The sequence below is a fragment of the Lampetra fluviatilis genome, chromosome 53 (genome assembly GCF_964198595.1).
Source record: "Lampetra fluviatilis chromosome 53, kcLamFluv1.1, whole genome shotgun sequence".
In the NCBI taxonomy this organism is placed as follows: Eukaryota; Metazoa; Chordata; class Hyperoartia; order Petromyzontiformes; family Petromyzontidae; genus Lampetra; species Lampetra fluviatilis.
The window spans coordinates 2,697,415-2,725,001 of NC_136327.1; the positions used below are offsets into that span (position 1 = coordinate 2,697,415).

Consider the following 27,587-nt stretch of genomic DNA (forward strand, 5'->3'; position numbering starts at 1 on the left):
AGAAAAACAACAAAAACGTATGAAACATTTCAGTAGTCGTTCTATGATATCTCCATCTGCAGGCCGATCTCTAAAACATCCACTGCCGTGTAAGCATTCTACGAGGATGCATCATCTCCTGACATGATGCCATGAGCACAATTCAAATAAATATTGGCAAAGGACAGAGAATATTTTAACACGTATCTCCATGCAAAATTAGATTTTTCCAGATTGAATAAAAAAAATATCTCTTTTACTTATTTCAACCTATCCCTGGTCTGAGGGCTAACATTATTAATGAAACGAAATGACTGACACATGGAGAACCACGGTTTTATTACTTTCTGGAGCATCTTCTAACCCGGAGAATTTGATAAGCTCTGGAAGGGATGGGACCAAAGTTCTTCAAGCATGAAGGAGCGATGTCTAGTCCTAGGCTGAGTGAGCCCTATTAAACTGCCTGAGAGAGTCATCTAAAACACGTCCAATGATTTACCAACACAAAGCCTGTAATGGAAAACAAGGCACAAATCAGCACTAATGTCAGCGCTAATGTCAGCGCTTATGACCGCTAATGGTTAGTTAATGAGTGATGAACGTGCGACATAACGTAATAATGTCCTCGGTAAATACAAGATGCACGTGACTCAAGTCAGCAGGCAATCGATGGCAGAGCCATAAACGCAGCCGGTACATCTTGCCACATGCCACAGCTGTTATTATTTACATCTGCGTGCGTTCGAACACGATACGGTGCTCTATGGAAAATATTGGCAGTGGGAGATCCAGCGCGCATGTCATGATGTTTATACGACATGGTGAAAGTAGTGAAAATTAATATCGGCGAAAATAAACTACTTGCGGCGGCAACAGGAACTGGATGCACGCAGCGTCTGAACGCGACCGCGTCTCAAAGCACCGCACAAACATGGGGTGAGTTCACGTCACGAGGGCAGCATGGTTCAGGGACAGTCAGCCAGGCAAAGGGGAAGGTCTTGTGACTGGATTTTGAAGAGGGGGATGAAGGCACGAAGCATGGACGGCCACGCAGCCTGGAGTTTTAGGCCTGACGCCAATAGCAGCGAATAAGCGACTTCTCATTCGGGCGAGGTTGACTCTGGATGAAAACAGAAGGCGTTGGTTACTGCGGCAGAACGAATGGGTTGATGGGGTGTAGTGTGGAGGAGAGAGTCGCAGAGGAGAGGGGCGGCCAGGAGCGGGTCCTTGGAAGTTCTTGAAGGGCGGGGAGGGCGATCGTGCAGTTGGTAGAGGATTGAATTTGGAGCCAGTGGAGAGATCTGAGGAATTTGCGTGAAGTGAACTCATTTTTGACAGCAGGTGAGAGCCAAGGTGCAAATGACGAAAGGATATTGTATCGGATGAAACGCGCCATATTCTCTCGATTATAAAACATCCTTGCCCCCCCCCACCCCCACCATGTATTTTAAGGAAAAAATGTGGGGCTGAAGCCTTATGATCGGGAGAACACTCTGTTCTTCAGGAAGATGGCTCTCCAAAGTACGGGCGGACCCCCAGACCTACGAACTGATTGGGTTCCTGTACGACGGTTGCAAGTCGAGCCGTGGCCTGTATCGTATTCTCCCGATTATAAAGCAAGATTTAAATTTCAAATTTAAAGCTTTCGTGACTGCAGGGATTCATCTTCTTGGTTCTTTCGGTAAAGTCAAGTAGAAGGGAAATAATAAAATAATAAAAAATAAAACATAATAAGATTTTTTCTTTTTTTTTCAAGACGACCACGAATTTCTGGAGCGCCTTCTAACCCGGAGAATTTGGTAAGCCCTGTACGGGATGGGACCAAAGTTCTTCAACGCAATGAAATCAGTGTTCCATGTCAGGCATAGGCTTCGTATTACAGGTAGGAACAACAGGTTCCACACTGTCCACCAGGGATTATTTGTCTGTCTGTTGTGCATATTTGTCTGTCGTGCACGAATGCACTGTCCAACCAAGTTCCTACCTGCCCACTCCGAAGGAACGTGTTAAATGGGGCAGGCAGTTCTGTGTCGGGAGGGGAGAAGAGCGCTTCTGTAATTGAGACCTGCGATAGCTCCTGCTGCCTCACTTTAGTAAAATATTTTAAAGATTTATTTTTGTAATATACTCTACATTATGTGATTTGTTGTCATTTTTTCTGAACATCTGTGAAAACTACTGGACATCGGATTCCTCCAGTGTCAATAAATAGTTAGATTCTGTATTTCTTTTTATTTCAACATTCTTGCGACCTGCTATGTACGTTACGTTTGCCAGGGCACCGATGATTTTGTTGATGAAACCCGATTCAAGACCTTCTCAGCTCACAGGGTACTTCCAAATAAACTGCACTGAATTGCAACGCCTGCTCTGCCCCCGAATAAGGAGCGATGCACCGATTGGCCAGTTCTTTATCTCACCACGCGATCAGCGAGAGCAAGGTGGAAAACTATTTGGGAGAAACGGGTTTTCTCCTGCGCCGCTTTGGCACGGCAGGGTTTGCTCTTACCTCGATGTCAAGGCAGGATGGGCTCAATGGGGCTTTCCCATCTTTCGCAAACGACTTCATCGCATCCAGGATCGGGCGATAACCTGAAAGACAAAAGGGGTTTTAGTTTTGTACGTTTCTCGATTGAGAAATTAAAACGAAAGGGCGATAAAACACGGGATGAACAGTGCGCATCTCGAACTAAACCATTTTCCTTGTTTTTACCAGGTAAGGCCCACTGAGCTATGTAGCTCTTTTTCAAAAGTAACTTGGCCACAAAAGATAGCTCAACAAAGTGGCTTATCATGTGCACATTTATAGCAACCCAATATTCTAAACGCGTGTTTCCAAGTGTGGACGGAAAAAACGGAGGGCCCAGCGAAGAAATCCACACGACCACGGGGAGAGAGAGACACGCAAACTCCAAATATGCAGGCGTCAGGGTCGGGATCGAACCCACTATGTTCTGCATATCAGACGAGGTAATTCAAATCTCGCCACCGTGGCACCCAGCAGTACTTTCTCCCAGTGATACTTGTGGGTTTGTGGGCAACAATATAAAATTGCATCACACTCTTTTATTTGTTTTGAAAATCAGGCCTAGACATTGGATGCACAATGCACGCACACTAACCTGTGCAGCGACAAATGTTCCCATCAAACACGTCCTCCACCTCCTGCTGACTGGGGGCCGGATTGCTGGCGAGCAGACTATGGGTTCATGACACGGAGGAGACGGGACACAGCCAGCTTGAGTGTGTGTGTGTGTACGGGGATGCGTGCGTGCGTGCGTGTGTGCGTGTGAGTGGGGTTGGGTAGTGTACTGGTTTGCGTGCTGCGCAATGAACTTGGCGACCCGAGTTAGTTCGATAACACGCTCACGGCTAACACTAGTGACGATTATTTGAACCAGTCCTGGGCCTCCCCTAGATCGACTCAACCTCAAATTAGTACCTTGTGTGGTGTGTAAACATTGCCACTTGGGAGACAAAGGCGGCCGGGCGTGGTGATGGCCACCCACCCCCTCGAGTGCCGTGCCAGCTTTCATAGGTGCTCGCTAACAACACTTGCCTCAATAGTCTGTTTAAGGCTAAAAGGGGGTGTTTATATTTGTGTTTTGTGAGCGCTAATATCGACGTTAGTTCACTTTACGAAGCAGGCGACAATTCTCGTAACAATATTCATCAATTAGACTGAACATTCTGAATTCCTAAATCTTGTCCTGATGATGATTATTGATGTAATTGCAAACAAAATGTTGTATCCAATCGATAAATGTGATTGTGCATATTATTCTTTGACTCATAATAATAATAATAATTGGCGTGTTAAACACTTGTATACTGTACGTGATCATTTATTTTGTTTTGCTGTACAGGTAGTCCCCGAGTTACGACGGTCCGACTTACGATATTTCGATCTTACGATGGCGATATGACAAAATTGTAAAATAATCTTGGTGAGTACAGTACAATATGATACGTAACGATACGTTCAATGCATGTATGATACGTAGCTTTAGCGATTTCATTTTAGGGTTACCACGATACGATACGTTCAATGCATGTTAAAAGTTTTTATAGCAGATAGGATTGCTTCCTGAAAAAACTTTCTATTCAATTGCAGTTCATATAGGTAGGCTAAGAATTTACCTTGGTTTTTTTTACTTTAAATTTTACTGTGCAATACTGTATTGCAATTAATAAAGACATACAGTATATAGTTTATACAGTACGGTACTGTAATTTGCTCTGTTTTGCTAAATTATCACCATTCTATAAGACTCCTGGGTAGGCGAGGCCATTTTCGACTTACGATGGAGGTCGTGGTAACGCATCTCCATCGTAATTAGAGGACTGCCTGTATTTGGTAGAGAATGTGCCTTACATTTTGCCTTTTTTTTTTACAAATCATAACATTGGCTGTCAAAACCTACGTGTTTTAAGTGTGACCAATTGTTTCATTCAGTTGACTCCAATGCACGAGCGCCCGGTGCGGGAGCCTCACCTGTACATCTGCATGACGAAGCCGGGGCTGCAGTAGCCACACTGAATGCCATGGTGATCCACCAGCCTCTGCTGCACGGGGTGAAGGCCGCGCGCACCACGCACCACCCCAACGCCCTCCACAGTGATCACGTGATGCCCGTCCAGAGAGCACAGTGGCGCCAGGCACTGCATGGGGAGGACAGCAGGCGGGAATCAAACTCAGGTGACGAGATTCATAGCACTGCGTGGTGAAAACGTCACCACCGGTGTTAGCCTGCTCTTTTCGACTAACACGACGGGATGTTTAACGGCCACCGTGAAGCAGTCGACGTGTATTTCGTGGCTAATACAGATGGAGTATTAACCAGGGCAGCCGCCGGGCTCAAACCACGAATGGCTTCAACACGCGCAGAGATAGGCAGCGGGTGAGTAGGGCGAGCGAGTGGGTCCGTGCAAGGCGTGCACTCAAAGCGCTTGCCACAGATGAAGCACAAATACCTTGCTGATCTCATGGAGGACCATAAACCGTCAAGCGAACTCCGGTCATCCTCGCAGCAGCAGCAGCAGCAGCGGCTTTTGTCTAGCCATCGAACAAAGATGGTCAGCGCATCGCGCGCTATCCGATGCCCTTCCACGGCCGTCTGGAACACTCTTCCATCCGATATCAGGAAGCCATTGGTTGCGCTGCACTTTTAAAATCCAGATTGAAAACGCATTTCTATAGAACTGCTTTTTACGTTGAGATTGTTTTGATTTAAAGCTTTCGTGACTGCAGGGATTCATATTCTTGGTTCTTTCGGTAAAGTCACGTAGAAGGGAAATAATGAAATAATAAAAATATTAAACAATAAAAATTCTCACGACGTTTCGACTGCAACACAAGCAATCATCATCAGGTGTGAAATCCACAGCAAGAATATGTTGAGATTGTTGTCCGTCCTCCGCACCTTCGATGCGCGCGGTTGGCTAAGTACTGTGTAAAAGAGGTTCCACATAAATACAGTATATACGTACGGAATTGATGGACTCAGTGAGCACTTTGTCAGGCTGCAGGGGATCCGCGTACTGCACGGTGACGATGCAGCAGCCGCAGCCTCCCTCATGGCACATCACCTTGGTGCCGCTCAAACGCAGCGTTCCGCGCAGGAACTCGCTCAGCGTAGTGCGCGGGTCCGGGTTTTCCACTGCGAGGCAAGGATGAGGATTTGCATGACACTGTGCAGGATTCCCCCGTTATTTACAGAGGTGGCAACCGCACCGCGCGCCTTCAGATGCGCTTCTGCAGCCGTCCAGAAAGGCTCTTCCTTCCGATATCAGGAAGCCACTGAAGCTATACACTTTTAAATCTAGATGGAAAATGTATTTCTTAAGAACTGATTTTTGTGTTTAGCTTGTTGTCCTTCCCTGCACCTCTGATTAGCACGATTCGCGACGCACGGTGCGAAAGAAGTTCAACATACAGTACATACATCCATGCAACTTTCTATCCGCGATTTTGGCTATCCGCGAATCGCATCTGGAACTCCACACGGCTGCATTGAGAAAGAGAGAGAGAAGGAAAGTGAAGAGATAAAGCGATGAGAGAGAATGTGATGCGAAAAAGTTATGAGATTAAGTAATGAGAGGGATAGAGAGAGAGGGAGAGAACTTCTCGAAGCTTTCGAAGGCATCTGCAGACGTTGTGTGTACGATATTTGTGGGCCAATATCATTATCCACAAAATGTGATGTTCACGAGCATTTTCGGAACGTATCCCTCGCGAATAACGAGGGAACACTGTACCGTATATTGCATTTGCTTAAATGCCTTGGAAACTCAAGCGGCACCTTACATCATGTCTCATCACGCAAGTTCAATTTTAATGTGCATTTTAATCGAAGGACTGTCTGTTGCCTTGGTGTGGTCTGGCACTGCTTTTGTTGTTGTTTTGCTGTCTTCCCCTAGCCTGAATTTGGTCCTGAAAAATCTACAGGAATTTATGTACTCATACAATTTGCATGTTTTTATATTATTTGTTGTCATAACTTGCAAACATCCGTGAAAAAGAGCTTCATGGCTCATCGGATTCCTCCAGTCTAAATAAAGATTCTGATTCTAATCCCAATCAATTCCGATGCTCTGCTGCAGTTTAGCCAAGGGCACCTCCAGTGGCAGCCATCCCTGCTGTGCTGCCATAAGGTGTACACAGCACCAGTCTGCAAGTGGACATTAGTCTGCAAGTAGGGGGAGATGTTGCTGTTAGTTTTGTCAACCAAGTAAAAACTATGCTGAAAACATTTATCTTCTACCGGTTTGCAAGAAATTCTGCCGTGTTTTCTTGAATATTAAATGCAACGTACTCATTTAAGCGGTCGCTTTACCACAGCTTAACCGGGGAATGTACTGCCTCCTGCAAATAGCAGACCGTTTGCGTCCAGGTGTTTGCGCCATTCAGACAGCTACGACCAGTGCGGGAACGAATGCGGGGGAAGAAAGGTTGAGATTTGACCTCGGCTCGAGACGGAAACGCTGCACTGCATGAGCACGTGTGCGGCGTTGGCTGATGAAGGATCCAACCTAAAAACGGAGTTCGTGCTTGTGAAGTCAACTGACCTGTGTAGTCCTTCCCATTGACGGTCAAGTGCAGAGCTGCAGGTCCCGATGTCCCTTGGGACGACGCAGGCGGCGACGGGGGCATGGCGGACGAATTCTCCCCACCTGAAAAAAACTTGAACAGAAAATCCATTTTTTTTTATCGGCAAACAAAAAAAAACAAACGTTTAAACCGCACAAACGTTTAAAATGCCTCCTTCGAAGGCGGAAAAGCACTGAGCATCGAGCGTAACTGCTTGCACCACCCCACGAGTAGCTTAAGATGGCAATCAACAAGACGGGCGGCTCCCGTAGAGTTTTTAAGGAAAGCTTTTTGCAATCTCCATTGCTGACGCAAGCACGGTTAAAAAGTCACTCGAGGACACCACGTGCCTCCGCATGAAGCCAGTAAAACAATAAGACTTACAGCTATGAATACAAGAGACGGATTCACACGATTAGCTGACAACTCGCGGAACAGACGGTCGCATGCTTAGCAGAGAACTGGCGGAGCAGGCGAAACACTGCCGAGCACTGACTGTACAGTGAAGATTGCAAGATTCAGTGACTTTGTTCTTTGACCCAAATTTACAACCGGGGGTGGTCTCTTTTTCAATGCATGTTGAGCAACGAGCACATAACCTTGTTTGTGCCATATTTCCCACTTAGTAAATGAGATTATTCTGCAGCATTCCGTAATGCACTGCAGATGTGTTCACCATGCAATGCTTGAAACATATCTGTGGAAATAATGAGAGATACCCATCATAATGGGAAAAACAGCACGGCGCAGGAAAAACCATAAGATTTAAACAGCACACAGTAACATTGTACAGAAAGCGCACAGGGCTTTGTGCATTATGCAAAAAAATAAACATCAGCAGTTCCTAAAGAACTGCATTGTGGTCCCCTTGTCTGATGTCACTATCAAAACAAATTTGAGCGACAAAGTATGCCTCTGGAAACCATGCCAAGTGGATATGCTTCTCAGAGGCAGACTTGCAGCAGTGAGCATTGGTGACTATACGATACGGATGAGTCAAAATAAGAACAAAACCGGTCTACAGTTGTCCGTCTCTATATCACTGCTGCTGCTGTCAGTCGGTCACATTTACTACATTTTATTTTGATAAGTAAAATCAAATTGATACAATTTAATTAAATTAACAAAAGGTGACCGCAATGCATTTCTTTAGGATCGTTTTTGCATAATGCACAACGGTTGAGTCCTTTGTGTACAGGCCTTTGTGTCACTCTTGGATACAACTGCTACCGCCACCACATATTAGAGGCGTATATAGAAATTACTGCAGAAATTCCATACATTTCAGGGCCGTAGCTCTGTTAAAAAATCTATTCTGTTTTGTGTCATTTTTACAGAATCGACGGTATTATTTTCTTGGGTTTTTTTCTTCCTCCGTGTTCGGAAATTTATAGCAGCAGCCAAAAACTCTGAACATGGACCTGGAGAAAAATCGACGCGACCACGGGGAGAACATGCAAACTCCAAATATACAGTCGGCGTCAGGGTCGGAATTTAACCCACGACCTCCTGTATACCAGGAGGTAGTTAACATCTCGCCACCATGGAAACCCGACTGCAAAACATACGGGATCTCACTAAATAAAGTGATGAGGAGTTTAGGCATTGAAAGTATTAACTACTATGACCTTTTGACCTGACTGGATGTTTGAGTCCATATTGTGTGTGTGTGGAAGGAAGTTAAAACAATGCTTAAAATCGATGTACATAGGACTTAAATTTGCTTGTTCTGGGCGCTGCGGTGATGTTTACTCCCTCGCCTGGTATGCAGGAGGTCGTGGGTTCTCTCCCGGCCCTGATGCCTGCTGCTGTATATTTTGAGTTTGCATGTTCTCCCTACACATTTGGAAACATGCGTTAGGAGTATCTGGCTGCTATACATTTCCAAATGATAAGCCACTTCATTGAGTAATCATTTGTGGCCAGGTCGCTTCTGGAAAAAAATTGCTATATAACTCAGTGGGCCTTACCTGGTAAAATAAAATAGAGTTCAGTTTAAAATAGTTCATCACTTGGCCAACCTGTAACCAATCGTAAATGTGCCTAATGATTAAACATTATTTGGTGATGCTGCTGCATTGGCAAGTGGTGCACAGGTACAGTACTTCATTAGACACCAATTGCAAAAACAAAACTCAACACATTCGTCAACGACGCTGCCATCAATGAACGAATATACATTAAACTAAATACATACAATACATGCACGACGTTTCGGGCAATGGCTCATGGTCTTGTGCTGAAAAGGGGGCATTGCTCATATTGTGACCCATTCTACATTTCGCTTTTTGGAGGTGGGAAGGAGTGTTTTTGACGAATGTTGTTTTTTTCTTCTATTGGTGTCGAATGAAACCCTCTGTGCAGAGCACCAGTAAACCACCAGCACCACCCCAGTGCTCGATTACAGAATTGGCTTGCCCATATATCAATGGCCTTCCACCAGAATCAATAGACTGTGTTGTTTGCTGTAGGCAAACTATAAATGGTACTCAGCGTTAAAATGCAAATATTGGCTAAAGAGCTAATGCACTATATATTGTCTATTAGTACGTGAGGCATACCAGTGTTGCTTTTGCAGGCTGGTAGCACCGCGGTGAGAATGCGTGGTTGTGAAAGTTGAGAATTAACATCCTGGCTGAAGGTCGACTCAGCCTCTCATGCCACCGAAGTAGGTTGAATCGAGTGCTTGTGTCTGTGTGTGTGGACACGTGCCCCCGTGTGTGTGTGTCTGTGTGTGTGGGCACGTGCCCCCGTGTGTGTGTGTGCAATTGTGGGGACTAATTGCACCCTTTCTGAAAAGTAAAAAAATTAACCCGTAAAAACAAAGTTTTTCACTATAAATCCTTTATATGCGTGGCGGCTAGAGTCCTCTCGTCCTCTGGCTTGAGATGGCTGCCACCTATGGGTCAGATGATTTCCTGCCACCATTAAGCAATTGGTAATTAAATATAAAAAAAAATTCCCTAAAATGTTGAAAATTTTCACGAAAATAAATTGTCACGTACAACGAGTCTGTGTGCAAAATGTCAGCTCGATTGGATCACGGGAAGTAGGTTAAAAAACGACCGAAAGATTTGCACGGTCCTAAGCGCGCAAACAAGCAAGTGAACTTATTATATAAGGATTTAAAAAGCAAGCCAGTATCAGGAATCTGGGTAAATGATTAAAACAAAAATCTCTATTCATGTTACTTTATTTTATGTTTCATTTACTGTACAGCAGAGGTGTGGACTCGAGTCATGTGACTTGGACTCGAGTCAGACTCGAGTCATGAATTTGATGACTTGCGACTCGACTTGGACTTGCATAACAATGACTTTGTCCCACCTATGAGATGTGGACTCGAGTCATGTGACTTGGACTCGAGTCAGACTCGAGTCATGAATTTGATGACTTGCGACTCGACTTGGACTTGCATAACAATGACTTTGTCCCACCTCTGCTGTACAGTATTAATTACAGCATTACATGCAAATGTAAATATGTATTCTTATTTATGAGTTTAACAATGCTTCCATGTTTTGTTATTGAACCGCAACACATATTATAACAGTGACCGTATGTGCATTTAACTACAGTTCACTAGAGTACAAGGGCTCCTCTACTGACGAACGAGTTAGGTTCCAAAAGTCTGTTCGTAAGTCGAATTATACCCCTGTGGATTCCAAATATGACGTAGGGCATGTACACCAAACACGGGGAATTACTTTAAAGGTTGTATAAGTTCCTTAGATGCCACTAGTGCTTCATGTTCTGTAGATGCCACCGGTTCTTCACGTTTTGCAGATGTAGATGACACTGGTTCTTCATGTTCTGAAGATGTAGATGACACTAGTTCTTAATGTTCTGTGGATGGCACCGGTTCTTCATGTTCTGCAAATGTAGATGCCACTGGTTCTTCACGTTCTGCAGAGTAGATGCAACTGGTTCTTAATGTTCTGTAGATGACACTGGTTGTTAATGTTTTGTAGATGTCACTGGTTCTTCATGTTCTGTAGATGTAGATGCCACTGGTTTTTCACGTTCTGCAGAGTAGATGCAACTGGTTCTTCATGTTCTGTAGATGCAACTGGTTCCTCATGTTCTGTAGATGACAGTGGTTCTTAATGTTCTGTAGATGACACTGGTTCTTCACGTTCTGCAGAGTAGATGGAACTGGTTCTTCATCTTCTGCAGATGTAAATGCCACCGCCGCAGCGGTTGAACTTACGACTCTTGTTCCAAACAGGCAACTGGACAAACGGGGACAGGTTTGTATCTCTGAAAGTGCGTATGTCGAATGTTCGTAAGTGGAAGAGTCTCTGTACTGTGTTCCGACTTACGATCGGGTCTCAGGAACGGAACCCCTTCCTAAGTCGATGACCGCCAGTACTGTACTGAAGGTCACGCGCAGAGCAGACGGAATCTGCCACCTTTGCCATTTTAAGACTAAACATTCTGTTTTTGGACAGACTATGATTGATAGCGTAACCATGCGACAGGGCTTGAGTTCCCACTCACCATGAATAACATTTTCTTGGTTCTTTCGGTAAAGTCACGTAGAAGGGAAATAATAAAATAATAAAAAAATTTACAATTCAATTCTCACGACGTTTCGATTGCAACACAAGCAATCATCATCAGGTGTGAAAACCACAGCAAGAAATTTTGAGAAAAGTGGCGGTTTCAAATTTTATTGCTGTGGTTTTCACACCTGTTGATGATTGCTTGTGTTGCAATCGAAACGTCGTGATAATTTGATTGTATAATTTTGATTATTTCCCTTCTACGTGACTTTACCGAAAGAACCAAGAATATGAATCCCTGCAGTCACGAAAGCTTTAAATCGAAATGAATAACATTCTCAACGTACAGGATTGACAGCCCTCTCTCTCTCTCTACGCCCTCCTGGCTCAGTCAGGAGGAGGTTGTCTTCTCGAAAATAAACCAAAAAAGTTATAAATGTTATTTGGTGGTGGGGAAAGGAGGAGGGAGGGGGGATAGGGGAGAAAAACCATAATGCGTGGATATTTTATCACATTAAACCTGATGCAATTATTTCAAATATCCATGCTGGAATAATCCCCAGTGTATCGATTAGGCGTAGGTACATGCAGCAAGCCCCATCGAGGGCCTCAACTGTAACCGACGCGACCATATTCTTGGTTCTTTCGGTAAAGTCACGTAGAAGGGAAATAATATTGTTTTATATTTTATTATTTCCCTTCTACGTGACTTTACCGAAAGAACCAAAAATCTGAATCCGTGCAGTCACGAAAGCTTTAAATCAAAATTTGACGCGACCATACTTCCCCACGCCTGTCAACCGACTGGTGCAATGTTGTGCAATGAGCCACCGCGGATTCTATAAATCATCATCGGAGCATTCCCTGAAGGGATGAGGAGGAGGAGGTGGTGGTGGTGGGAGCGGCTGATCCATCACCATCATCATCACCACCACCATCATCATCACCGCGACGACATTTGGCAGCAGAGCTTGTGACGACGTCTTTCTCCACGCCGAGCCACTCAATTACCCCCACGTTGACAATCGACGACGAGGCGACGAGGTAACGAGGTAAAGTTTGCTTTAACCAACGCAGTTTGTCGCTAATATAAGCGAGGATAAAATTAAGATTGAGGATAAGGTGTTTACGTCGGTGGAGAGGTTTCAATTGTCACTCTACGCCGCGTCCCCTCGTTGACCGCAATAATCCGTCACGCGTGCCATTCAGTAAAATAGTTTATTTTTGAGCGGTGGTGGTTGTTGTCGCTGTTAATGTTTAAGCTCGAATTAATATTAGTTTTTATTATTTCCGGTATTATCGTTTTAAGCGGGTGCAGCCGCCCGTTTACATTTCCCAGTTCGCACGGGCGGACGCGGCCAGGCACTCGACCACCCATTGGTTGGAGGGCGCGCGAGGGGCGAAAGCGGCGCTCGCGATTGGCTCAAAATCTGTAACGTTGGCAGCGCCGACCAATCGCGCGCAAGCAAGGTCGGCGCCTCGCCTTAAGCGAACTAGGAAATGTGAAAGCCTCGACGCGAAAATCAAACGCATTTTTTAAACATTTCCACTTTTTAAATAATCGATAACCGCTATATAAAGTACTGTTCTAAGCAGTACTTTATATAAGCAGTGCGTAAATGCAACGACACAACCTGAAGACGCTCGTTTTAATTGCTTACGCATCACGTGCCGCTGTAACGGCACCACAACAACAACAAACGCGATGGTTGTTGTTGTTGACGCTACGATACATTCATCACACCACCGTCCCACTATTTTTTAAACATAAATATCTGATCGCAATGTCGAATGTCTTTCTCAGTCGCTCACCTCAAGTGTGGTCTGCGTTCGTGTTTTAAGATGCAATTCCCCGCTCGTTTGCTGCGCGGGTGGATTTTTTTTGCTGGTGGTGGTGGTTGTTGTTGTTGGTGGTTGTGGTTGGTGGTGTTGGTTGTTGTTGGTGGTGGAGGAGTCGTCTCGACTCGCGATGCCTCTTCTTAACCCAACCAGCGACGACTGCGGAAGGCAGCAACAGCAGCAGTCAGCGACGCGCTTCGATTGTTGCGACGCTCAACTTGACGATGGCGCTGCGTTGTGAGCGACCGTGAACTTGTTCCGCCGTGGGACGACGTCTCGAAGTCCACGATGTTTCTTCTTCGCAGCGGTGGAATGGGGGGGAGGAAGAAGAGGCACTGACGGACCCTGTGTGGCCTTTAGCGTGAAGCCCCTGACATGCGGGGCCCCCACCGACAATACACAACAAGTGGGAAAACACCCCCCCCCCCTCCACAGCGATCATGGCTGTCAAAGCCCCAATGGTTTCGATACTTAACGATGTCTTCTTGTCGGCTAAAGTGGCCCCTCTCCTCTGAAAATCAGTGAAGGGCGCTGCTCTAGGAGGAGCCATAACCCTGGCTCGCACACGAAGACGGCAAATAACACGCGTGGAGAAAAAAAATGCATCTCCCATCTGTTCCATCTGGCTGGGATCGAGTGTTGCCCCCTCGCACGCGGGGATTTTCTCATAGTGCTCCGGTTGCCTGCCACGTGGAAACGCTCATTGATTGTCCGATAACACCTTTATATGTAAAGGATTGCAGATCTTTGTCGGTATAACGTTGCCGTTAAGAACTTAGCCTGCTGTATCCACTGCCGTGTCCACTGAAGCCTGCATATCAAATGACGTCTCTAGCTTGCATATGGTCTCTAATCAATGTAATTCCAAATGTACACCTCTCCATCCTGTTTCGAACAGTTTCTTCACACGCTTTCCATTTTCTTAATAACCATGTTTTTATTTTCACGTCACAGCAGGTATAAATATGCATTCATCATTGTTTTTAATGCTCCAAGTACTAAGGCATGTTTGAAAGCTTTACGCAATCTATGCTTGCGCATTATTTTCTTCGTTACAACTGCGCTTTCAAATGCACCTCTCCGGTCGTCTGGAACGCCCTTCCTTGAAATATTAATAATCCACTGGAGCTAATCACTTTTAAATCGAGGTTGAAAACGAATTTTTTGAGAACTGCTTTTTGTTTTTAGTTTGTTGTCCTTACCTGCACCTCCGATTATCACGGTTGGCTACGTACGGCGTGAAAGAAGTTGAACATGCATACTTGTGTAGTGACATAGAACGGTCACTACTGTGTCGGCCTGTACGAAGGCTGGGGGCCCCAAGGGGGTGCCTGGGGGGTCACGTGGTGGAGGGATCCGGACCTTCCCAGAGGTGGGGGAAGGGAGGCGTGGCCTGGGAAGGGAGGCGTGGCCTGGGAAGGGAGGCGTGGCCTGGAGAGAGCCAGCCACGCCGGGGCGGAGCCAGCCACGCCAAAGCAGATATAAGCGTGGTGTGAACGCAGAGCGAGGCTGTTGTACTGTACTCCGAAGTGAAGACATCATCGGTCGTCAAGTCCCGAGTCGTCGTCCTGGGCCAGGCAGGCCGTTGCCTGCCTGGTCCAGTCTGTGTCGCGTTCCAGAGTGTTAGTGAGTTGAGGAAGGTGGTCACCACCTCATGTACAGCGTTATGTTACTTACCGTTTAATAAATAGTGTTGCCTCCAAGCTGCGTGTGTGTGCACCTAATTCGAACCCACTACATTTGGCGTCAGAAGGTGGAAAAATAAATATTGCTAGGTGTTATCCTAGGGAAGTAAAATGGGCACACGAAAAACAAATATAAAACTCATCTGGACGTCTTCGTACGACGGGGACGGTGTGACGACTATCCTTCGGACAGCCCCGGGGATGGCAGCCCCGGTGAGAGAGAGAGATGGCGCTGCACGCGGAGCGGCGGGACTGGCATCGCACTGCTGCTTCGCCGCCATCGGGAACGGAGCGACGGAGCCGCGGGGATAGGACACCATCGTCGCTGCGGGGGCTGGCGGGGGAGGCCCGGGCATGCAGGCCACACGGTGGGCCCGCCATTTCGGCGGCTGGTCGGGGCGCGGTTCCCGCCAAAGCGCTGCTCCCGCCATTTCGGCGGCGGGTCGGGGCGCTGTTCCCGCCAAAACGCCGCTCCTGCTGCCAAAATGCCGCTCCCGCCGACATCAACGCCTGCGGAGGGGGAGTTCCACACGTTCGGGTGGCGCCCCCGTCTTCTGCTCGAGCGCGAGAGGGTGGATGGGTTCGCAAGAGCAGGCCGTATTCGCCATGCAAGATTCGTCGGGCCGTCCCAGTGCTCCACCTTGCCTCCGCTATTCACAGTTTGCCAGGCGAGTCGTGACATGACAAGCACCCGTCCCCAAGAAAAATAATAATAACTTCACCCATCTTGCGTGTGCCAGGTTGCGATCGCGGGTGTTTTTTTTACTCGCTGGTTTGCGGAGCGTGTTCGCCCGGTTGTGTGCGTGATAAATTGACGCGGCTTCCATGCTTGTAACAAGTGTTGTTGTTAATTACGGCGTCGAGATCGGTATCTTCTGGGTGTAGTTAATGATGAATTCGTTGTTGGATGTCCCGAGCTCTGTTGATATCCTGTAGGTTGCCGTGTTAATGACTCGTGTTGTTACATCGTTTTGTTGCGAAATCGCCATTGTTATTGTGTATACTGTATGGAGTTTCGCTCGTGATTGTCACGTGTAACTGTAAGAAACTTTGATCGTCATTGTTGCCAAGGTACAGACCGTATGGAGCTTTGCTTGGAATTGTTAACAGTGTATGGACTGTTGGGTACTTGCTTGTGATTATTTACTATGTACGGATTGTCTGGAGTATTGATTGTGTGTGTTGCCATGTGGGGACTGGATGGAGCATTGCGCCAAATGATTGACTGTACGAATTTCATATACTGCATATACTGTATTAATCAATTCAGCGATTCTTGGGGTTTGTGTATAGTTTTTTTGCTCTCAAAATTCGAATGCCCTGAGTCCCATGGTTAATGTTGAAGGGGTTTTTGAAATGACAGGTTCGGTGTGTTTCAACCTCACTGGTTGGCTCCTGTCCGTTGTTGCACAGATGATGTCTTTTGTGCGGGAATGCCCCTTGTGTTCTACATCGATCGGGGGTGCGTTTCCGTTAATTGCTGTCAAATTGCGTTGCTCTCTCCACTCGGTTAGTACAGCTGCATGCTGCAATGCGAGTCTCGGAGATGATGTGTACGGATACGGGATGTGAGGTGTATTGTTGTGACCATTGAATATTCGGGATCGTCACAAATTGTGCGTACCTGTTCGGCATTGGATCAGTTCTGTGGGGGATCATAATTCAAATTGTATGTGTTGTGATGGTGTTAAATTGCGATGGTGACATGCTGCCAGGGATTTGGAATTGTGGTGCTGGCTGTCACTTATCTTGGGGCGCAGATCCTGACCAGGATGGCCCAGTGAGAGTTGCGTGTCTAACACGAACATTGTGGTCCCGTCATGCTGTGTCTGACGGCTTGACCTGACAGCCCGGAGATCGAGACACTCCGTGGTTTGTCTAGCCTAGTGGGCTGTGCGCTCACATGGCTCAGAGAGTGTGGTCCCGTCATGCTGTGTCTGACAGCTTGACCTGACAGCCCGGAGATCGAGACACTCCCTGGCTTGTCTAGCCTAGTGGGCTGTGCGCTCACATGGCTCAGAGAGTGTGGTCCCATCATGCTGTGTCTGATGGCTTGACCTGACGGCCCGGAGAGTGAGACACTCCGAGGTGCGTTGAAACAGTGGGCTGGAGATTCGTAAGGTTCAGGTGTAGTTGTCCTGTTACGTTGGGACTGTATCCCTCAGTTGTTAGGGTGCATGTTGTGCAGTGAGTGAATGATGGGTCGTCTCAGCTCGGTCGGTACAGCTATATGCTGCGATGCGAGTCTTGGAGAGAGACTGGGTCGTCTCAGCTCGGTCGGTACAGCTATATGCTGCGATGCGAGTCTTGGAGAGAGACTGGGTCTCAGCTCGGTCGGTACAGCGATATGCTGCGATGCGAGTCTTAGAGAGACTGGGTTAAAATCCCCCCGATATGGCCGACGCGTGCTACTGGTTGTGACGCCGCGTCGGAAAGGCGGTGGGGTGGTAACATGGAAATTCCCCCCCCAATATGGCCGACGCGTGCTACTGGTTGTGACGCCGCGTCGGAAAGGCAGTGGGGTGGTAACATGGAAATTCTTCCCCCCGATATGGCCGACGCGTGCTACTGGTTGTGACGCCACGTCGGAAAGGCGGGGGGGTGCTAACGGGTGACTGTCATGTCCGAAGAGCGGAGGCGAGTGTTCGTTGAGTGATGCCTCAGGAGGGTTTGGTTCTCGTCACAGGAGGCAGTATCTACCTGGCACCTTGGAGTCGCCGGTTATGCCGACCGGCTATGGACTGGGGGGGGAGTGGAGCATGCGTCAGCTACTCCTGCTCCTCCTGTTCTGACTCCTGGGGGGAGGGGCCGTGTCCGTTGGGCCGCTTCTGGTTCCCCAGGCCCGGCCACATGGACTCGTTGAAGACTGGCTGCTCTACATGCCTCTCAGACTCCTTGCTCATTGCCTACGCCGTCGTTCCAATGGCCACACTCACTTGTCAGTGCATGCGTGATTCTCACGGGGGGGGGGCTGTGCTGGAGCGTAAGTGGGTTAGCCAGTTTTCATGTATATTTGTTGTTAATTCCCCGTTTTCTATGCGGTTCCCTTTTACCCTCGTCGATTCTGTATATATTACGTGATTGTATTTCTTATCGGTCGCCGGTCATTTATTGATGTTGCTGGTTCGGAGGCACACCTTTTCGATGTTTCACAGTTGTGTTACAGCCGGGGACGGCTGTGTGTTTATATAGGGGGGGGTGATGTAGTGACATAGAACGGTCACTACTGTGTCGGCCTGTACGAAGGCTGGGGGCCCCAAGGGGGTGCCTGGGGGGTCACGTGGTGGAGGGATCCGGACCTTCCCAGAGGTGGGGGAAGGGAGGCGTGTCCTGGGAAGGGAGGCGTGGCCTGAAGAGAGCCAGCCACGCCTGGGCGGAGCCGGCCACGCCAAAGCAGATATAAGCGTGGTGTGAACGCGGAGCGAGGCTGTTGTACTGTACTCCGAAGTGAAGACATCATGGGTCGTCGTCCTGGGCCAGGCAGGCCGTTGCCTGCCTGGTCCAGTCTGTGTCGCGTTCCAGAGTGTTAGTGAGTTGAGGAAGGTGGTCACCACCTCATGTACAGCGTTATGTTACTTACCGTTTAATAAATAGTGTTGCCTCCAAGCTGCGTGTGTGTGCACCTAATTCGAACCCACTACACTTGCATTATCCATTTTCCTGCGCTGAAATATCCCAGGACTGCGTGTTCTTAATTTCACACCTGAGGTCTTGCTTGCTTGCAAGAGACTTTTGCCTGGTTGTAAAGTTCAGGTGTGTGCGTCCGTATGGACAGTCCGTCAATATGGATGTGCGTCTCCCTGGGTGTTGCAGAGCCGAGCGGGATGTTGAAAGCTGAGAACTCGCGTGGGTGGCTACGAGCAGCAGGGTCGGTGGGCAAGGAGGTGTACCAGCGCAGCGGGCACAGCGACGTGCTGATGGCCGGCCTCAATGAGCTGCGACGATCCAGCGCCCTTTTCGACGTCGTCTTGAGGACGGCAAACGACGGAGGTGCAAACGAATTGCTTCTTCCCCAGAATGAGGTCGAATTGACCTCAAGTTCAAGAGGATTTTGTTTAACCAGCTTAAAACTCAAGAGACCGGGAGAGAGTCTCATTTGCAAGAGTGAGCTGGGTTATGCTGATGATAAGCATGTATCATGAGCATGATATCAATATTAATAAATGAATCTATACATTGTTGCAGCCATATTACGTACTGTGGAATTGACCTTATTCTCAAGTTCAAGAGGATTTTGTTTAACCAGCTTAGAACTCAAGAGACCGGGAGAGAGTCTCATTTGCAAGAGTGAGCTGGGTTATGCTGATGATAAGCATGTATCATGAGCATAATATCAATATTAATAAATGAATCTATACATTGTTGCAGCCATATTACGTACTGTGGAATTGACCTTATTCTCAAGTTCAAGAGGATTTTGTTTAACCAGCTTAGAACTCAAGAGACCGGGAGAGAGTCTCATTTGCAAGAGTGAGCTGGGTTATGCTGATGATAAGCATGTATCATGAGCATGATATCAATATTAATAAATGAATCGATACATTGTTTCAGCCACATTACGTACTGAATGTTTAAGGGCAATTTAAGATCTTTTTGGGGCGTTTCAGATCGTTTACATTGCATGTAAATTTAAAATGTCTTTGTTCAGTCAAGCGATGCCATGTCACATCGCTTTGGCAGAAAAGCAGGAAAGTGACAGCATGAAAGTGGATACACTTCTGGTGATGTCATGTTTTTGGATTGTCAAAAATTTCGTATCCTAGGCTGAATTCTGAGATCAATCCAAACATTTGGAACACATTCCTAGTACTCACCAGTTGATCAATCCCCCCACACGCCAACATCCACCACAAGGGGAGTTTCACTGCAGCGGCCAAAGACGTCCTGGTGATCGCGTATTCTAGCTCTGCATGAGATATTCCATGAGGAATTGTTGTCCGCCTCCACGCCTCCGATTTCGCACGGTTGCCTACGGACGGCGCGAAAAAAGTTCAACGCACGTACACGCATTGCACATTGCGACTGTTCCCCTCCATGGCGTCCCAGGTGGAGTCCACGAGTTGAGCTGCCATCGTCTCGTCCTGGCCGCTTGCAGTCCCTACTTTGCCGCGATGTTCTCGGGAGGACTGCGCGAGAGCCGACAAGCGCACGTGGACCTTGGAGACAGCGTGGATCCACAGGTGCCCCTCACTCTGCAACCTCCCACACCTACCCCCACTCCTTATCAAACGAATTGCTTCTTCCCCCAGCCGGTTGAGCATTCCAGAAGGTGGAATGAAGTTGGCTGTGAAAGATTGACTTGAAACATACCTGGCAGAGGGGAATCTCTCGACTAGACCACTATTTAATACGGTAATATGGACAGTTCCGTTGCGTTAGTGTTATTCCTTAACAACGGGAAAGATGAGATTACAGAGTGACGCTGAGCATGTGAAGCAAGTCCACCACGAGGGTTACCCCCCCCACCCCCCCCCCCAAAAAAACGCGGCACTTTGTCGCTAGTTAATTTTTTTCCCCTTGGTGACTTCGATCGTGCCTCCCGGCTCTCCGTTCCGCGTGCGGGGCGCAGGTGCTGGAGCAACTGGTGGGCTTCGCGTACACTGGGCGCGTTGAGCTGGCGGAGGAGAGCGCCGCTCAGCTGCTGGGCGCCGCCGACATGCTGCAGTTCGGCGACGTGCGCGAGGCCTGCGCCGCCTTCCTGTGCCGCTGCATCTCGCCCGACTCCTGCCTCGCCCTGCTGGCGCTCGCCGACTCTCACGCCTGCGCCCGGCTGCGCACTCTGGCGCTGCAAGCCTGCCTGGAAAGGCAAGGGGAGAGGGCGCGACGGATTCTCCTCCTAGCCTCTGGCTGCGTTTGATTAGCCGCGATTATAACGGGAGGCAGCTGTGGCACAGGCGTGACACTTGCGCCGCACATCGCTCCAGCGGTAGTTGCAGCGTCGGCTTTCAAAATGTTTCGTAGCTGACCTTGTGCTGTCCCCGGTTTATCGGGGCAGGCTGGAAGCTGAAGGATTCACAACCCAGATCAGGAATCGAGTGTTGTGTTATAAACTCGAGGGCTATTTTTCTTGCAGTCATGCTGCTGTAATAGTTGAACACGGTAGGCCCAAAGTGGCGTTTCATGGAAAACGCCCGCATCCCATCACCCCGGCCCCCTTTGTTGGTAACGAAGACACGCCGGGTTAACGACACATTTAACACGATCTAATCAAAATTACCTTTATTGTGAATAACGTTGGTCGCGAATGCCTACGTGTCAAACCGACTGCTAAATCGCTTGGCTTCCTCCTGCCGCACGCGCGCTGGGCGCGTAGTTTTGAGCAAGTGTGCCAGGACCACCAATTCCCGCTCCTGTCGGCGGACGTCATCGCCGAGCTCCTGTCGAGCGACGAGCTGGAGGCCACGGAGGAGACGCACGTCATGCAGGCCCTCGCTCGCTGGGCCCAACACGACGGAGATGCACGCAGGTATGGACGTACAAAGACACAGATCCCCCCCCACCTCGTGTAGCCTTAATCGACTGTTGGGGCAAGTGCTGTTAGCGAGCACCTATGAAGGCCGGCACGGCACACCAGGGGTTGGTTGGATGGGTGGCCGGCACCACGCCCGGCCGCCTTTGTCTCCCCAGTCGCGATGTTTACACACCGCACCAGGTACGCATTTGAGCCTGAATCTATGTAGGGGAGGCCCAGGACCGGTTCAGATAATCGTCACTGGTGTTGGTGGTCGTGAGCGGGAATCTAACCCGGGTCGTTAGGTTTATAGCGCAGCGCGCTAACCGCTACACTACCGCTCCCACTACTGCCCCCCCCTACATAAATACGTACACACACATGTACACACACATGTACACATTCAGTCTATAGACTGTAGAGCACGTTTTGTTTGTGAACACCTACTAACAAAGATCCCCCGCAAAGCCTACATAGACTATCTGGGCAAGGCTGAGCAAGCTTAATGTGTTACCCCATTGGGGTTTGATGTGCTCACGCAGGCATGGGCAGGGTCCTGGTTAAGTGTGATGACTGGCGCACTGTCCCCGCCCTGTGCAGACCTCACCTCCCTCGTCTGCTCCGCTGCGTACGCCTGGGGCTACTGTCCAAAGAGTTCCTCTCCGCGACTCTCAACGGGGGCGATGGGGGCGTCTTCTCAGGAGAGCCGCCCTGCCGCGTTGCCCTTGAAGAGGCCCTCACGTGGAGGAGGTCCTCGATGCAGAGCTCCGAGTTGGGGACCATGGCTCATCCACGGAGAAACTCTTTGACGATGTTTTTGATAGCGGGAAAAACCTTCGCTTCCGATATGGTGCGTTGTCTGCATCACCGTTTACATGCTTTGCTTTTTTTAAGTTCATAATTTTATAATTTTAACCGTACTATCGGCATCCATGTCCGAGATAAATTGTCATTTCCAAACTCTTGCAGAGCAAGATATCACAGAACCCTTCAAGGGGCTTTTTTTTTGCCTCACACTCGTGGTCACACTTTCTCACACACACACATTCTAGAGACATGTCCCATGCCTTGACAGTCAAACCCATATTTAAGAAATCGTCAGTGACCAGGCTGAAATAATCAATACACTCTACTTGATAACCATGCGTGGCTGAAATCCAGATTTGAAACCAGACTCGAACCCAGGATCTCAGCGTGTGCTTGTGAAGTTGACCTCAAGCATATTCCCCACTGCCTTAAATAATATAATTAGAGCCACCCCTACAAAACAAAAACATGGAACATTTTAGCGCGGGACGCTAACCGCTACACTCCCGCTCCCCACTCCATATTAATTCAACCACTGATTTCAATGAACTGCAATGCAGTTATGGGACAAAGGAGGCAACGCAAACAACAAAAGACATTCCCTCTGTTGTGCCTCACACCGCAGCTCTTCTCCGTCAACCGTCACACGGGCTCGCTGACACCGCGCCGCTCGCTGCCCCGGCAACTCAAGCAGTCATCGGCATGCGCCATGGGCCGGCGCATCCTGGTGACGGGCGGCAGGGCCCAAGCGGTGCCCATGGAGGGAGGCCGGGCCCCCGCCGGCGTGTGCCAGGCCGAACGAGCCACGTGGGTCTACGATGCGGCGGAGGACGAGTGGAGCCCGGGGCCAACCCTCGGCCTCACCAGGTTGGCGGCGCTTGGCGGCGGGATTTACGGCGGAGCGACGTCAGGCGGATCACTCGTGGAGTCGCGTCGAGTCTCTAATCATACAAAAGGTTCACTCTCTCGAAGCTCGCGGGACGTGCGCCAAGTGGCACGTCTCAGAATCGGTTCGGTTTATTTTGTTGTCGCGATGTTTGCAACGGGGTTCTGTGAACCCTGCAGCCTCTGTGGCTGCTACATTCTCCACAATGTAAACAAATAATTGGTTCTTGATTCAAATAGTGAGCTTGAATCGCAACAATGGATCGAATTGCCAGGGAAGGTGTGGGGAGGGGGCATGAGGTGAATCGTTATACCCATAGTTACATGTTGCACACGGAGTATGATTAGAAAAATAGATAAAACACTACCTTCAGTGCCATGGGCACAGACGACCACAGTTGTGTTGTTTGGAAGCGTCACTGAGTGTCCCCGACTCCTTGTGTCCCTGCGAGGTACGCGCACGCGTCCACGGAGCTGGACGGCTGCGTGTACGTGGCCGGAGGCTGCACGGTGGTCACCGCAGTGTTCCCCATGTCCATGTCGGAGCCCCTCAAAGAGGTAACGGCTCGGTGCGTTACCCCCCCCCCGCCACCGCCCCCAACAATTGTGATTCTGTGCGTCACTCCATATGGGAAAAGAAGCGTGGGTGCAGCCTTAAACGCATGAAATGACTTACTTTTGAATGCTTTATAAGCAGAACATTCCAGCCCAAGCTCTGCTTTACAGTTTCAGCCTGGGAGTGTTTATTAAATGTTTTAAGCCCTGACATGTGTTCGTAAACCACTGCGCCACCGCTCATGTTCATCCGAGAATAGGATGAACAAGAGCCTTGACAGTCGGTGAGGTTTTCTTGGACACGTGACATTTTAAATTGTACTCACCACATAGAACTGTAGCAACACGACCGCACTCAATGATAGCTGGCGCCAAACTCTGCCACACGCATGGGCTTGTGGGAGCCTCGGTACCGATGAAGTAATTTTATGTTAGTTTTTCTTCCGATTCTACTCCGTCATCAGAATATGAAATGGTTAACATGACGTAAAAAATAAATCCGAGCAATCGCTCGCTGCGGCTGAAAAAACACCAACACCCTCTTATGTGATTCCTCATTCCATCTCTGCCTGTGCAGGTGGAGTGCCTACACCCCGGTGCGTCCGAGTGGAAGCCCGTGGCCCCCATGCTCCACGGACTCAGCTACCTCGCCATGGCCGGCAGCAAAGGCAAACTCTACGTGTTTGGCGAGACGGAGTTCGTACCGCCGGTGAGACGCCGACACGGGCACCAATGCCGGCGCGCCAAGCCGGTGCCGTTCAGATTCTGCGCACGAATCGGGGATTGCGGTTGCGACACTTGTGATGAAAATTGGGTTCTCGAGCGTAGATGTTCCCGGCGCCATGTGCTTCACGCTCACCGTTAGCCCCTTGTGTACCGCGCGTCAAACTCTGCGTTGTTCGTGAACAAGGGACGTAACGATTCACGACACTTTTCAATCCCCCCACCGCTTTACCCCTCGATTCGATGAAATGTCACGGTTCAGAATTGATCTATTCGGGTCAATATTCCACTCCCTTTGTCTCGTTTGTATTGTTTTAATTGCTCATTCAGCCTAAAAGAAACAATAGCATTTTATTGGCCTAAATAGATGTGACGCATGTATCGTGAACCTTAGGAATTCTTATTTATTTATGAATTACCACAATTATTTTGTTTACTTTTTTCCATCACAGTTGTACAGTTTTGTTCTTCTGTTTAGCCTAAATGTAATGAGCATATCATTTGCATAAAATATTTAATTCTCTCACACATAAGCATTTATTTTTCTCCAATTTTCTTCTGTATCATCGCGCATATCACCACGCATCCCATCATGCGTATCACACGCATGTCACCACGCATAACACGCACATCGTCATGCATATCACACGCGTGTCACCACTCGCACCACGCACATCGCCACACATATCACACACGTGTCACCGTGTGTAGCATGCACTTGGCCACACATATCGCGGGCGTACCACCACGTGTTTCACCACGCACACCACCGCGTGTATCAGCACACGTATCACCGCGCGCGCGTGCGTCTCCGGCAGGCCGTGCAGCGCTACTGCCCGGCGTCGCGCTCGTGGTCGGTGATCGGGCCGTGCCCGCTGCGCTGCCGCTTCTCCGCCGCGGCGGCCCTGGGGCCGGACGTCTACGTGGTGGGCGGCGAGGGCAGCCGCGAGGTGCGGCGCTTCGACTGCGCGGCCCACCGCTGGTGGCGCGCCGCCCCCATGGCGAGCGCTCGCACCAGCCCCGCGGCCGTGGCCGCCGCGGGGCGCGTGTACGTGGCGGGAGGATACAACGGCACCAGCCGCAGCGCCGACATGGAGTGCTACTGCCCGCGGGGCGACGCGTGGGCGCCCGCGGTCGGCACGCCGGGCCTCTGCGTCACGGCCCTGGTGTGCGTGCCGGCCGGCGGCACTTGACTGGACGAGGAGGAGGATGAGGAGGAGGCGCGGTGAGAACCTAGGTCAGCGAAGTCGGTCGCGGTCGATTCGCCAACCGGAATGAAGGCCAAGCCCCAAGCCGCCAGGAGCTCGGTCACGACCCCGCAATGGACCAAGCCAGCCGCACGCTGTGCTCACGAGCCAATTTCATCGCTCCGTCTCGTCGGTGGACGTCGTCGAAATAAAATAACTTCCGCGTCTCATTCAAGAACAGATTCTCTATTTTTGACATTGCGGTGAATTTCGCACCTTCAGCGGCTGCGCGAGTCCCATGATGTGAATGGGTAAAACGTACGCGGATAAAAAACTAAATAATTGATTCGCACACACAGGATACGATGCGTGTGTCGTGTGCGTGGGAATTTTTTTAATCGCCGAATCGGTGCATTGTTACATGCCCCGTGTGTGCAAGAGGTTTAACAATTCATCGAATCATCAATTCTTGCACTCACGATGCACGCACCCAATCACTCGGGCGGCAGGTTGGCACAGTGCCTCACAGTAACAAAAACCTGGGTTCCATTTCCGAATGAAATGCCTTTTGTCGTGGAGTTTATATTTACTCCCCCTGACCTGCATGGGTTTCCTCCGGGTTTCCCAGTGCCTGCCCATAGCTTAAAAAAAAACCCAATTTAACATCTCAATGCTCAAAATTTACCTGCAAATTACTTTATTGGGATTACTTGGCAGGCTCCTTCAAGAAAACGAGTCTTGAGACTCTCTGTAGCTTCCTGGGTAAACGACCATAATTATAACAATATGCCTATAAATGTTTCGTGATTTATGAAAATGACATCCTGACGTTACATTTAAGCTAATTGAGAAAACAGAACTATATAATTTGAAAAACAATATGAAGACGTATTCTTGGGTCTTTCGGTAAAGTCACGTAGACAGATTCAAAGAAAACAACAAAAAACTACGACGTTTCGATCGCAACACAAGTGGTCATCTTCAGCCCTCCCCAACCCCCCCCCTCCCCTTTTCCTGAAGACAATCACTTGTGTTGCGATCGAAACGTCGTAGCTTTTTGTTATTTTCTTTGAACCTGTCTATGCGACTTTACCGAAAGACCCAAGAATATGAATTCCTGCAGTCACGAAAGCTTTAAGTCAATATGAAGACGGTTTCATTGAGACAAGAATTACTTTCTTGAACCAAATTATAATGACTCTGTGAAAAAAATCCTTTTGTTTGGAATTAGCACCCAAATAGAACTAAAACATGCCGAAAAGTGTTCTCATGGATTTGTAAGAAATAAAAATGTGCACGGTTGGTATAAATGTTCCCGGTTCTTCTTACATTGGTATCATCGATTTAGCTGGTGTGATTGAACAGATCCCAGTCATTTGAAATAACTACGAATAATGTATAAATTATATTTCTTCATTGGTAACTATGAGAAACCGTCACTTAATTGCAAAATATGTTAATTGGCGCACGCTGATTTAACAAACGCAATTGCAGTTATCATACATTTACGAGGCATTTAGCAAGTTAGCCTGACACTCGGCACAACTGTGCTATGCCATTGGCACAAATTAGGCAACTCTTGTTACCTACATGACACTGTGTTTTACACACTTTCCCCCCTCCGTATTTAAAAACAAAAGCTGAGGATTCGTCTTATCCAGGGGTCAGCAATCTGCGTCTCCGAAAACATCGAGTTTTGTACTGAATTCGAAAAAAAATGCATCTTCTTGTCCTGTTGGTTTCCGACCCCTGGTCTAATCCGTCAGAATTGTCTCCCAGAAGGTGTGGTTTAATGCAGTTGAGAAATGCCTGCCGGAAGACGGTTCTTCTCCACAGCGATGCATGACCACCCAGCCGTCCATAATCATCCTCGACAAGACA

At 48.6% G+C, this 27,587-nt stretch overlaps 2 protein-coding genes across 2 annotated transcripts in view; one reads left to right on the forward strand and one right to left on the reverse strand.

The window, feature by feature from the left end:
• The window catches only part of LOC144949289 (xanthine dehydrogenase-like), a 90,172-nt gene extending 76,186 nt beyond the window's left edge, over positions 1-13,986 (reverse strand). The window contains exons 1-6 of the mRNA XM_078879230.1: positions 13,387-13,986; positions 7,048-7,162; positions 5,470-5,639; positions 4,475-4,641; positions 3,102-3,178; positions 2,489-2,571 (exon numbers count right to left, since the gene is read on the reverse strand). Of these exons, the coding sequence (XP_078735356.1) occupies positions 2,489-2,571; positions 3,102-3,178; positions 4,475-4,641; positions 5,470-5,639; positions 7,048-7,132 (582 nt within the window). The 5' untranslated portion in view covers positions 7,133-7,162; positions 13,387-13,986. The remainder of the gene's footprint in view (positions 1-2,488; positions 2,572-3,101; positions 3,179-4,474; positions 4,642-5,469; positions 5,640-7,047; positions 7,163-13,386) is intronic.
• A 736-nt stretch (positions 13,987-14,722) lies between these two features.
• LOC144949290 (kelch-like protein 25) lies at positions 14,723-26,657 on the forward strand. Its single transcript, XM_078879233.1, has 10 exons — positions 14,723-15,766; positions 18,912-19,088; positions 20,145-20,278; positions 20,668-20,903; positions 21,412-21,564; positions 22,150-22,399; positions 22,982-23,223; positions 23,694-23,799; positions 24,374-24,505; positions 25,338-26,657. The coding sequence occupies exons 1-10, from the start codon at positions 15,325-15,327 to the stop codon at positions 25,710-25,712; spliced, it is 2,247 nt and encodes a 748-aa protein (XP_078735359.1). The 5' UTR covers positions 14,723-15,324; the 3' UTR covers positions 25,713-26,657.
• The last annotated feature ends 930 nt before the right edge of the window (positions 26,658-27,587 follow it).

Bases quoted from the DNA above. Each gene is read 5' to 3' on its own strand.
- LOC144949290 (XM_078879233.1), top strand. From the start codon at position 15,325: ATGGCGCTGCACGCGGAGCGGCGGGACTGGCATCGCACTGCTGCTTCG. The intron at 19,089-20,144 runs GTGCAAACGAAT...ATGGCGTCCCAG, and splicing joins GAGGACGGCAAACGACGGAG to GTGGAGTCCACGAGTTGAGC. The intron at 23,800-24,373 runs GTAACGGCTCGG...CTGCCTGTGCAG, and splicing joins TGTCGGAGCCCCTCAAAGAG to GTGGAGTGCCTACACCCCGG.